At 36.7% G+C, this 14,137-nt stretch overlaps 1 protein-coding gene across 3 annotated transcripts in view; it reads right to left on the reverse strand.

Moving 5' to 3' along the window:
• Positions 1-1,114: 1,114 nt before the first annotated feature.
• ubap1 (ubiquitin associated protein 1) overlaps positions 1,115-14,137 on the reverse strand; it is a 111,813-nt gene continuing 98,790 nt past the window's right edge. For all 3 annotated transcript variants that reach the window (XM_051930127.1, XM_051930128.1, XM_051930129.1), the window contains one exon: positions 1,115-4,421. In XM_051930127.1, coding sequence (XP_051786087.1) covers positions 4,281-4,421 — 141 coding nt within the window. In that variant the 3' untranslated portion in view covers positions 1,115-4,280. The remainder of the gene's footprint in view (positions 4,422-14,137) is intronic.

Below are 14,137 nucleotides of genomic sequence, written 5' to 3' on the forward strand. Positions count from 1 at the left end.
TGTAGCTGCCGGCTGGGTAGGGGGTCGGCCGTTACACCAATATGCTTTACTGGCAGAATGATATTGCACGGGTGACAATGAAATGTTGCAGTGCTGGTTGCCCTTCTTGAAGTTTCTCTTCTCTCCACAACGGTTCTCTGGACATCAGCGAAAGTGACCATTTGATACTTGGTCACCTCTCTTATAATGACCCTTCTGACATGATTGCTCAGTTTGGCCAAATGGGCAGCTCTTGAAAGACTTGTGGTTGTTCTAAACTTTTTCCATATAAAAATTTATGAAGTCAACTGTGCTCTTCGGTACCTTCAATGGTACAGGAAGCTTTTTTGTAGCCTTAGCCTTGGCATAATCCTGTTCTTTGTAATTTATCAAGTATTTTAAAAAACATTTAATTGTCTTACTTTGAATTTCTACATTATGATTTGTGGTGTGTATATTTGTTATGCTGTGTAAAAAGTAAAACGTCTGTGTATTTTCATATCCCAGAGCACTCAAAGCTAATACACAATACGGCCAGAAAAACACTTACAGTAAAATCCTCTAGTATAAAACTGTGGAAGAGCTCCACCCAGAGTTAGAAAAGGATATCAAATTTAATACTCTTTGAAGAACAGTCAAAGTCATCATTAATGAATAATGTATGTCACCCTTCAGAATGTACTTAAAGAAGAAACACCTCCTAAATTTGTACAGGAAGAGAAATTAACAGTGTTATAGAACAAGAAACAAGCAACATGCAGCACCAAAACTTGTCTAACCATGACTTTGAGAATAGTATATTGCAAACTTGTTATATCCAATCGAGGGCAGGAATCAAGTTTATGAAATTATAAATGCAGTATTTCACAGTAAATATTATCCATACTCTTCAGCCCATAGTAAAGGTGATGTATACTAAACAAAACAAATTATAGACTGCTAAGTAATCCTAACATTTTAACAACACAAAACCTGAAAAAGCAAACACTTCTGAGTATATGCTATGATACTGTAACATTATATTGATTTTAACATACTTTTTCTATTTAATCAAGTTCAATTTAAAACCCAAGCTATCAATCAATAGAAAGAGTACGCAATGCAGGTCCATAATACAAACTCAAAACAATACAAATACAGTTTTTGATGCGGATTTTATTAGTACCTTTTTTGCATTTAGAAATCAATAGTAAAAGCATTTTCATCCTATTGAATAGTATCATTACTGCCTTATTTCACAAATAATATTATAGAAGACTAATATTTGATAGGGCACTCCTATATATTCTTACAATTTTCAAAAGTATTCAATCAGTAGAAAAAAAAACCCCTAAAAAACAGAAATAAATTAAACAAAAAAATTTCAAACAAAAATCTAAAGAAAGTGCTTAAACCTGATCAACACAAAAGGGAAATCAGCTCCTTTTCATCTGTTACCATAACAGCCAAACCAAATAAAAAAAAACTCTCTTTCCTAGAAATGGGCTGCAACACCCGAAGACATAAGTGTATGATTATGAACAATGAGACACAGCTGTTGGTTTTAGAGGGATAGGATCGCAATATGTTGTAAATATGCTAAAAGAGTTTTTTTGGTAGAACCAGTCCAAACATTTTAAAGATAATGTGACCCACAGATTTGTCATGTTACAATTTGAAAACCATTCAACAACTTTATATTGTCATTTAGTATATCTAATATCTAATAATTGACATTTTAAAACTGGCTTCATTTACATAAAAATGTAAAGCATTCTCATGCCAATATAATATCAAATTATGAAACTGCCAGTTATTTTGATAAAACAAGCGACTAAAAAAATACTTTTTGTAAGTCTGTTAAAATATATTTTTGTTACTAAGCATACTCAAAATAAATTTTATGCTAATCTTCAAAATTAAACAGCTTGGGGAATTTTTAAGGACCAAGATGCTTTCTCAATCACAAAATTATTTCAAAGGCAGAAAAACAGTATCTAAATTTGAAACTTGATGCATAATTTAAACAGATGTAATAACTAACCCAACTACAAAAATGTCATGAAAGAAACACCATCTGAAATAACTACAAATGAAATAATCCAAATTAGTATTTTAATTATTAATGCACTCATCTTAGGCAAAAAGATCATTAAAGTTTAAATAAGCAATTATGATGGCAATAATTTTACTGACAGTGACTTTGGAAGATGACAGTGAATCATTATCCTCCATCTACTATTACTGCCTGAACTAGATATCAACATTATCTAGTTTAGCTGTACTTCTAACAAATTCAACATACTTACAGCTGGCTTTATACAACTGTCAGAAGAGAATACAAATCCTAACAATGCCATTTCTACAGTTTACACAATTTATTCTTCATTAATATAACTGTATTTTGGTATTGATTCCTATATTAATAGTAAACCCACATTCTTTTTTTTTTTTTTTTTTTTTTTACTATTTCAAGACTTTTCAGAGACCTGCCAAATGCATGTTCAATAACCGGAGTAATAAAGTTTTGAAAATTAATTAGCAAGATAAATTTAATTTTGTGGAGCTTTCAAAACTATTTAGATTGATAATTAAACTAACCCATACCTTTTTGTTTACAATTTTTTAAGCTATAAAGCTAAAATTGATTACATTATTTTATTGCTTGAACAAAAGAGGTGGTAATTAAGCATGTATGTTGCTAAAGATAGGGTAGGTGTTCCATTTAAAAAATCATTTTTAATAATCTTATACTGAAAATTGGTAAATCAACAGTATCAAATTCACTTGGCTAAGAAATATGACAAACTACTTAAGATGATTTTTTTTTTTTTACATTTTACTTTTAACCATCTCAAACCTTAAGACTGAAAGGGTTTCACCAAACATTAGTTGTGCAGAAATTGCTACAACTGTGAATTCTGAACAGTGTGTCACTGCAAAATATGCAGAGACAAGATGTACATAAATACATATTCTGGATTTAAAATCATCTGGACTATCTTTATTGTGTTCAAAGCAGTTTATCAGATCAAGTGACATCATAGCCCATATACACATGCAAATGTTTTGTGATTTTGATATGATAGCATAATAATTTTGAAATAAAAAGGATGTAAACACCTTCAAAGATGTGTGACTATGTTTCTTTCACATTGTACATACCTAAAATAAACATCACATTCTGAATACAGGAAGTGACAGAAATTTTTGTTGGTTTGTTATTATTTATAGATTAAATGTAGTCAAACCTCAGAATCCATGTACTTTAATAAATCTTGGCTTCCAATGAATTACTGTGTTGAGTGAAGTTGACATAACAGTAATGATGAAAAAGGGAACAGCTCTCACAGTACAAAACCAAGGGATACACAATAAATCTTTCTTAAATGTATGCCAACAGTCTAGTATCAAGGTTCATGTGAATACCAACTCAAGACATTTCTTTTTATCCAGTTTATATTCAGTTGTATTATATTCTTATAACAGGAGATATAAAAATCTGTGGCACTTCACACTTCTAATTTTACTAACAATTAAAGCAGTGAAATTTTCAGCATAAATCAACTTTCTACCCATTTCAGGGAGAATCTAGAAGAGAACTGATGGGAATTTAAAAAATATTCTTTGAATTAGAAGACACAAATAAATATGGCATTTTTCAGGAAGGGGGGCAACAGACAGGTTGTTTAGTCTTCCAGGCGGATGTTAAGTCATTAAAGTTTCTATTGTACTACCTGCTCCAAGCTTTTGCTAAATTGGGATCCTTTACTACCATTTAGTCTTTCGAAACTGGCAATTGGCAAGTTTAGTTCAAAAATAAATCTTAAGAGTCTTAGACAGTGCAAGCATGAAAAATGGAGTAGTCTAGGGATGCACTCCTGTTAAAGCAATTTTACTTTCGAGAGAAAAAAAAAAAAAAAAAAAAAAATCAGAAAAAAGTTCTCACTCCTTAAAAAAAATTCAAAATGTACAGAAGGGCACTTCTTATTTTCACTCATGCTTCTAGGAGGTGTTTGGTGTTTTTTATCTTCAAATCACAGTTTATTCCTAGCTCGTGCAAGTAAATAGCTAAAGAGTATCTTGTAACATTCCATTCTGCAGGCACAGCAGGGTTTTCCACATCAGCCATATTCTTGGACATTTATCAATTACACTGACCACTGCTTCACCGGTTTTCTTTCTTCAGTAAACTTCCAAACTGGTAAGAACTTTCTGACTTCATCCCAAACTTGTATTCCAACACTTTTGACAAAATTTTCCATCATAAATATTTGAAAGAAAACAAGCAAATGAAATGAAGTAGAGGGTGTAGGGCACTCTCAGCTTGCTCCACCTCGTGCCACAAGTTCCTCCAGTGCTTTTTCCTGGTTACTGCCATGTATTATCAACGCTTGCTTGATCATGTTCTGCTCAAAGCCCATTTCTTGAAACTTGGACATCAGCTGTAAAAATTCCAAAGCCTAAAAAAGAAAATGAACAAAATACAACAGGTTAACACCTTAGCATGTAAGCATTTTATTATAACAATTCCTCCTTAATTAAGAACACTAGGCCAATTATGAAACAAAAATAAATGTAGAATATGTACTGGAACTTGCATGCAATTACAACACATTTATTTAGTGGTGGAAGCATTTAATTAAAACACCACTGATATGCACAATTATCTCTCTATTATAAAAAAAAATCCTGGGAGAGAAAGACTAAGGATACGAGACGTGATCTTCACGTGAAGATCACGGAAGACACTTAAAACACCCATGAGACGAAAGAGATTGACCCAGGACCGTCTCGCGGGGACATAGAACATGAGATTCTTGCAAGACACACCCTACTTACAACCAATATCAAATAAGACCACAGGCAGCAAAACACTCAGTCGTGTCAAGGCTTTGAGCACACACAGATCCAGTTCTCTTAGCGCATATAAAGCATATAAGGACAATACGTTATAGATGAAACGTCGACGACTATGCGAAGAAGAAAGAGCAGCACGGAGAAAAGAGACTCAAAAGCGTTGGAGGGAAAAAATGCAAAAAAATAAGGAAAGTAATAAACAGCCAGAAACAAGTGGAATTGAAAAAAAAGCATGTACAATCGGGCTCAGAATTAAAAGACAAAGAGTAAAAGACAAAGTAGAACTTCATAAAGACGTTCAAAAACATTGCCGCTATACACATGCAGAGCAGGTTAGAGATTATGAAAGCAGTGGAATTCGAAAGGCTCAAAAAGAAGTAGGCGCGATACAAATGCAGAGAAAATTAAAGAATATGAAAGAAGGAAAATTGGAAAGTATCAAAAAAAAAAAAAGAAAGTAAAGATCACAGTAGCGCAAAGAAATGGAAATTATTACTCAAAAAAATAATCACCACAGACTAGGTGTCATTGAAAAAAAAAAGCAGGACAAAGCGAGGTCAGAAATAAAAGACAAAGAGTAACAAGGTAAAACGTCATAAAGAGGTTAAAAAACAAGGGGACAAAACATATGCAGAGCAGGTTAGAGATAATGAAAACAGTGGAATTCAAAAGACTAAAAAAAAATGTAGGCATGAAACACATGCAGAGCAAGATACAGAATATGAAAGCAGAAAAAAATGAAAGTGTCAAAACAAAGAAAGTAAACATCGCATTAGCGCAAACAGAGATTTTATTACTCGGAGAAATAACGAAAAGGCGAACAGAGATCAAATATATAGACATTGGTGATATGTCAGAAGTATGTAAATATTGTAAGGCTTTGAAGTTTAAGTCGGAGAATTTCAAAAACGGGGTTTACCTCACATGCAGTTATTGGTTACTTTGCAAAAAAAATTATTAACTGCTGATGATGTAGATCGTTTTGTCTGTGCTGAAATTCCAAACAGAGAAACCTATTCCTGAATTATGGTACAAAGTCATTAAACACATGTCTCACGAACCTTGTTTAAAAGATTCAGCATGTTGGGATTCGAAAGATTTCAAATATTTTTTTTAATGAAGTTCTGAAATAAAAGTGAAACTAATGAAATAGCAACAATTCAATGAAAAAAAAAATCTTAAAAGTGTGTATCCGGAAAACCAAACACAGGGGTTGGCAAGCAAAGCAAGCAGGGGGCAAAGCCCCCTAGTGTATTTACATTACCAGTAGTGAAATTTACTGTATTTCAAATATAGTGAAGGACTTCAATAATACGTTCCTGTTGGTGCACATTTCCAAAACAGATTTCAGTACTGAGAGCTGAATAGTGACACGTTCATGAACTATGGAACAGAAATAAATCAGAGTTTCTCAGTGGGATATTTCATGAGAATGCATTTTGAAGTTGTAGCTTCTAGTGAGTGAAGAAAACAGTAATACCACAGCTGAGAGGTGACATAACACAGACTCCTCAGCTCACTCAAAAACCTAAAATTAATCACAAGATTAGCCACAAAGTGTATTCTTGTAGTTATTTATTGTGCTTTGTTTGCTTAATATCTTTCCCAAAATTAGATCTGATCTTTTTGTGCAAGCAGTAAATTTGCAGCAAACCTTGCATTTTTCTGAAAACAACATCTGGAAATTCACATGAACATCAGGTGAGACATCAAAACTTTGAGAGATCCCATAGCATGTAAGGACAATGTAGGGAAAGATAGAGGAGAGAAAGCTATTTCAAAAAGATTTGCATGATGCAAACTTTTTCCTTCTGCGGTAATCTACCTCACTTACAGAACACTCACCAGCAGAAGGCACATCAATGCACAAATAACATGAATGTGCTAGAAAAACATGCAATATTTTGAAAAGTGTGGACACATACAATTTAGAAACACAAATTATCCTGACTTGTATGTCTTTTCATTTTAACATTGTTTTAAATAGGTCAAAAATATCAGTTATTTTATAGGTTTAATGCAAACAATTCTAGCTGAATATTCTAATCAAACACATTAACAATGAGTATACTATATCACATATACTCAGGTCAAATCAGGTTGGGAAGCATGCACTGGTACAATGCGTAGCCACACCCACCACACGCCGAAACAATAGCATGATTAAACTCTGTATTTTAATTATTCTCAAATAACAAAAAGTGCTTACACAAAATTTATTTTCATAAATTTACTTTAGTACTAGACCCATGGATCAATTTCCACCTTTCTCCATGGTAAATTGCTTATTTGATATTATGTCCCATCTCTGTTCTTCTCTCAGCTTTCATGACGCAAAAATTCTTGTGCATGATATTATCGTTTCTTGCATTGATTTGCTGTAATTCACTGTTTTCAGGTCTGTCAAATTTCTTAATAAACTGCATTATTTGTAAAATTCTTCTACCAGGTTACTGACTCACACTAGGAATTCTGCATATATCACACAATATTATATACATACATACAGTTTTGGCCAAATTATTATAATATTTGCTCTTTTTGAGAAGTTTGTTGTAATTTTCTGTCTGAATCAAATGATGTCACTAGTATTTTCACTATTATCACTCAGATTGTGTTGCAAATGGATATTAATATGATTAAGAATTGTTTTTGCATGGTTTTTGCATGGCTTTGTCTGAAAATAATATTTTTTTGTGGGGTGACACAAAGGCATTAAAATTTGGCCTAAATCTGTGTTTTGAAGACAATTTTACAACATGACATTTTCGCTATTTCTGCACACCTTTTAAAACGGTTTGAGCTTATATATAAATAAGCCTGCACATGCAAACAAATTCTAACACACAAATTTAGTTTTTGCGGAAGTTTGATGCGAATCTTCTCTGGAACTTGTACGAAAGCGAGAATGGGTAAGAAAAGCGACATCAGCTCACGAAAAAAAGGCCAGGTTAGAGTTTTGCTGGAAGAAACGACTATAGCCAGGTTTCCATCCAAGGAGTTTTTGCGAAAAAATATTTAGCGCTTCAAATTTTTTTACCGATATAGCTGATGGAAATGCTAATTATCGATAAAATGTTGTACATGTCGACATAATATTTTTCCGTTTAACTTTAGCGCATAAATTTCATATCGATACTTCAGATGTCGCAAAAACTACATTGGAAACACTTTTTGTCGGAAAAAAGGGCTTTAACGCAAATAAATGTGTCACACTTTCATCACGTGCAATCAAAACGAGAATGGCGGAGCGGTTCGCATGGTCTGATGAAGAGAGTTTTTTTTTGATTAAACGTCGTTATTTTGTATTAATTCAAATTTCAGTTTTAATTAAAAACCTTAAGGGAAGCAGGTTACAGTACTAATTCAGTTGTTATCGCACTGAGAAGGGATGTTGAAAGGTAGGTTCACCTGTACAGATCCGATGCTGCAAACACAGCTGCATCATGGGCACTTCCAGGAGTGCCAACGCAAATGTCTCATATCATGCACCTGTCATCAACAAGGGCTTGGAGAACAATAGATGGCCACCCTTTGTGATTAATGTAATCGCGGTAGCCTTCCGTCGGGGGAAGAATAGGCACATGCGTGCCATCCAGCGCACCGTAAATCTGTGGCACAAGATGCACCAAGGAATTGTGGTATGCAATTTCATTGGCCTCCGCTACAGTCGGAAGTCTGATATAACGCCGCATTATTTTTTCTTTAATAGCGGTGCACACAGCATATACACATCGATGGACGGTAGTTTTACTAACCCTGAAAGTTTCTCCAACTACTCTATACTCGGCGCAGGTTGCCAGCTTGTAAAGGGCGATGGCAATCTGCTTTTGGGTTGGAACCGGTGGTCGGTGGCAACCTGTGATGGGCGCAACATCAGGACTGATGAATCCACAAAACATCTCAAACGTCGGCCGTGTCATTCTAAAATGTTGCAGCCAGAGATTTTCTGTGAAGTGTCTCTCCACCACCTCCTTCCAGAAGGTCTTATTCTGTCGTCTCTCCAATACCCGTGGGTTTCGTCGCACTGGGGTACTTTCTTCGAGCTCTAGGGCTATCAGACAAGCAACTGCTTCATTCTACTGTCGTCTTCGGATATTATGTACAATTCCAATTATTTGTGAAACTGAAATAACAGTAAGCTGGCAAATTTCAAAAAACTGTCTGAATAATCTCTCCATTTCTTTGTTTCTTTGTTTAGTGGAGGGGGTGTAACGTGGAAAACAAAAGGTAGATAATTTGCGACATACACAAAATTATGTATGGAAACGGCTCAAGGGCAGATTTTTTTCGCGATACAACAAAACTTATGCGACAGTTCGTTTTGGTGGGGGGGGGGGGGGGGGATTTGGGTGACGTCATCACGCACACCATTTTATCGATAAAAAGCCAGTTGGATGGAAACAGGCTGGAGACAGCAAATTTTGCACATTTTTTTTACGTATATTCTGTTTGTCGATAACAAAACGTCGCAAAAAACTGGATGGAAACTTAGCTTATGACCCAGGTGGAAATTGCTAAGATACTTGGTGTTTCTCAAGCATTTGTCAGTATTTGTTGAAGGAAGTTGAAAGGCAACCAAGGATTCTCTCCAAAACGTGAAGGTTCGTGCGGCAGGAAATGCCTATCAACATCCAGAGATGACCGGAGGCTGGTCAACATCTGTCTCCATCACAGGAAAGCCTCCTCAAAGCAACTGAAACAGATGTGGCAGGAGCACGGAGTTGCAGCCAGTTCAAGGACAGTGCGTCGCCGGCTTTTTACAGCCGGTTTGAAGGCATGTCGGCCCTTGAAAAAACCTCTTCTTACGACGACAATGAAGAGGAAGAGGTTGGACTGTGCGAAAAAGTATTCTGACTGGACTTCACAAGACTAGTCAAAGGTAAGAATTGCTTCAGAACACATCTGGAATATTTTCAATAATTTTGTGACAATTATCTAAAATCTAATTAACTAAATGAATAACTGAACACACATTGAATTTTTTTTTAAACAAGTTGTTTTTTCGGATGACAGTTCGATGCATGTCCTTGAGGACCGTGCTCAATTTGTGCGCCGACGTCCTGGTGAGGAATTCCGCACAGATTGTGTTAAACAGACAGTTAAGCACCCACTTTCTGTGATGGTTTGGGGTGCCATCAGTGTTCACGGCGTGAGTCGTCTGCACATCGTGGAAGGAACGATGCGCCAGGATCAATATATCCAAGTCCTGGAAACACGGCTCCTTCCTCAGTTAAGGGACTGAACTCAAGGATCTCATCAGGATGTCATTTTCCAGCAAGATAATGCCCCTTGCCACACATCCAAAAAGGTTAAGAAGTACCTGGCAGAAAAACAACTCTAATTGCTCGACTGGCCTGGAAACAGTGCGGACATGAATCCCATAGAGAATGTGTGGAAGATGCTGAAAGATAAGATCACAACCAAGCAACATCTTATTGAACGCCTTCTACATGTATGGTTTCACGACAAGGACATTAAAAAGTGTGCAAAGTATATACACACACACATACATACAGTGGTGTGAAAAACTATTTGCCCCCTTCCTGATTTCTTATTCTTTTGCATGTTTGTCACACAAAATGTTTCTGATCATCAAACACATTTAACCATTAGTCAAATATAACACAAGTAAACACAAAATGCAGTTTGTAAATGGTGGTTTTTATTATTTAGGGAGAAAAAAAAATTCAAACCTACATGGCCCTGTGTGAAAAAGTAATTGCCCCCTGAACCTAATAACTGGTTGGGCCACCCTTAGCAGCAATAACTGCAATCAAGCGTTTGCGATAACTTGCAATGAGTCTTTTACAGCGCTCTGGAGGAATTTTGGCCCACTCATCTTTGCAAAATTGTTGTAATTCAGCTTTATTTGAGGGTTTTCTAGCATGAACCGCCTTTTTAAGGTCATGCCATAGCATCTCAATTGGATTCAGGTCAGGACATTGACTAGGCCACTCCAAAGTCTTCATTTTGTTTTTCTTCAGCCATTCAGAGGTGGATTTGCTGGTGTGTTTTGGGTCATTGTCCTGTTGCAGCACCCAAGATCGCTTCAGCTTGAGTTGACGAACAGATGGCCGGACATTCTCCTTCAGGATTTTTTGGTAGACAGTAGAATTCATGGTTCCATCTATCACAGCAAGCCTTCCAGGTCCTGAAGCAGCAAAACAACCCCAGACCATAACACTACCACCACCATATTTTACTGTTGGTATGATGTTCTTTTTCTGAAATGCTGTGTTCCTTTTATGCCAGATGTAACGGGATATTTGCCTTCCAAAAAGTTCAACTTTTGTCTCATCAGTCCACAAGGTATTTTCCCAAAAGTCTTGGCAATCATTGAGATGTTTCTTAGCAAAATTGAGACGAGCCCTAATGTTCTTTTTGCTTAACAGTGGTTTGCGTCTTGGACATCTGCCATGCAGGCCGTTTTTGCCCAGTCTCTTTCTTATGGTGGAGTCGTGAAAACTGACCTTAATTGAGGCAAGTGAGGCCTGCAGTTCTTTAGACGTTGTCCTAGGGTCTTTTGTGACCTCTTGGATGAGTCGTCTCTACGCTCTTGGGGTAATTTTGGTCAGCCGGCCACTCCTGGGAAGGTTCACCACTGTTCCATGTTTTTGCCATTTGTGGATAATGGCTCTCACTGTGGTTCGCGGGAGTCCCAAAGCTTTAGAAATGGCTTTATAACCTTTACCAGACTGATAGATCTCAATTACTTCTGTTCTCATTTGTTCCTGAATTTCTTTGGATCTTGGCATGATGTCTAGCTTTTGAGGTGCTTTTGGTCTATTTCTCTGGGTCAGGCAGCTCCTATTTAAGTGATTTCTTGATTGAAACAGGTGTGGCAGTAATCAGGCCTGGGGGTGGCTACGGAAATTGAACTCAGGTGTGATACACCACAGTTAGGTTATTTTTTAACAAGGGGGCAATTACTTTTTCACACAGGGCCATGTAGGTTTGGATTTTTTTTCTCCCTAAATAATAAAAACCATCATTTAAAAACTGCATTTTGTGTTTACTTGTGTTATATTTGACTAATGGTTAAATATGTTTGATGATCAGAAACATTTTGTGTGACAAACATGCAAAAGAATAAGAAATCAGGAAGGGAGCAAATAGTTTTTCACACCACTGTACATACATACATACATACATACATATATACATACATACATACATACACACACATATACATATATATATATATATAAACATTATATATATATATATATATATATATATATATATATATATACACACACACATATATATACAGTTGGGTACGGAAAGTATTCAGACCCCCTTCAATTTTTCACTCTTTGTTATATTGCAGCCATTTGCTAAAATCATTTAAATTAATTTTTTTCCTCATTAATGTAGACACAGCACCCCATATTGACAGACAAAAAAAAGAATTTTTGAAATTGTTGCAGATTTATTAAAAAAGAAAAACTGAAATATCACATGGTCCTAAGTATTCAGACCCTTTGCTCAGTATTTAGTAGAAGCACCCTTTTGAGCTAATACAGCCATGAGTCTTCTTGGGAAAGATGCAACAAGTCTTTCACACCTGGATTTGGGGATCCTCTGCCATTCCTCCTTGCAGATCCTCTCCAGTTCTGTCAGGTTGGATGGTAAACGTTGGTGGACAGCCATTTTTAGGTCTCTCCAGAGATGCTCAATTGGGTTTAAGTCAGGGCTCTGGCTGGGCCATTCAAGAACAGTCACAGAGTTGTTGTGAAGCCACTCCTTCGTTATTTTAGCTGTGTGCTTAGGGTCATTGTCTTGTTGGAAGGTAAACCTTCGGCCCAGTCGGAGGTCCTTAGCACTCTGGAGAAGGTTTTTGTCCAGGATATCCCTGTACTTGGCCGCATTCATCTTTCCCTCGATTGCAACTAGTCGTCCTATCCCTGCAGCTGAAAAACACCCCCACAGCATGATGCTGCCACCGCCATGCTTCACTGTGGGGACTGTATTGGACAAGTGATGAGCAGTGCCTGGTTGTCTCCACACATACCGCTTAGAATTAAGGCCAAAAAGTTCTATCTTGGTCTCATCAGACCAGAGAATCTTATTTCTCACCATGTCAGAGTCTTTCAGGTGTCTTTTAGCTCCTGCGGGCTGTCATGTGTCTTGCACTGAGGAGAGGCTTCCGACAGGACACTCTGCCATAAAGCCCTGACTGGAGGGCTGCAGTGTTGGTTGACTTTCTACAACTTTCTCCCATCTCCTGACTGCATCTCTGGAGCTCAGCCAAAGTGATCTTTGGGTTCTTCTTTACCTCTCTCACCAAGGCTCTTCTCCCCCGGTAGCTCAGCTTGGCCGGACGGCCAGCTCTAGAAAGGGTTCTGGTCGTCCCAAACGTCTTCCATTTAAGGATTATGGAGGCCACTGTGCTCTTGGGAACCTTAAGTGCAGCAGAAATTTTTTTGTAACCATGGCCAGATCTGTGCCTTGCCATAATTCTGTCTCTGAGCTCTTCAGGCAGTTCCTTTGACCTCATGATTCTCATTTGCTCTGACAAGCATTGTGAGCTGTAAGGTCTTATATAGACAGGTGTGTGGCTTTCCTAATCAAGTCCAATCAGTATAATCAAACACAGCTGGACTCAAATGAAGGTGATCTCAAGGATGATCAGAAGAAATGGAAAGCACCTGAGTTAAATATATGAGTGTCACAGCAAAGGGTCTGAATACTTAGGACCATGTGATATTTCAGTTTTTCTTTTTTAATAAATCTGCAACAATTTCAAAAATTCTTTTTTTTGTCTGTCAATATGGGGTGCTGTGTGTCCATTAATGAGGAAAAAAAATTAATTTAAATGATTTTAGCAAATGGCTGCAATATAACAAAGAGTGAGAAATTGAATGGGGTCTGAATACCTTCCGTACCCACTGTATATATATATATATATACACAGTATATATATATATATATATATATATATATATATATATATATATATTAGGGTGCCAGTGAAAATCAAAGTTTTTATTTTCTCATGTCTTAGCCCCCAGTTTTGTTCCTCTAGTTACCATGATAAATTACACAAAGTTTTATGACAATCAAACAATATTTACTGGTGGCACATGAGATCAGAATTTTTCTATATTCATTATACAGAAGCATGCGTGTTGATCTGACTGTTCTGTCCAGCTGTCAAATAAACGAACCACACGCCGTGGCGCAACGTTAGGGGCATCGCCTCTGGCGCTGACGTCCGAGGTTCGATTCCCGAGAGGGAGTGCAGTGGAGTGTGTACACCTGATGAGCCCAGAATGAGGGCGAAACACGTGTCGTGTACTCTTTGCATTTATTT

Source organism: Erpetoichthys calabaricus, chromosome 7 (genome assembly GCF_900747795.2).
Source record: "Erpetoichthys calabaricus chromosome 7, fErpCal1.3, whole genome shotgun sequence".
NCBI classification, from domain to species: Eukaryota; Metazoa; Chordata; class Cladistia; order Polypteriformes; family Polypteridae; genus Erpetoichthys; species Erpetoichthys calabaricus.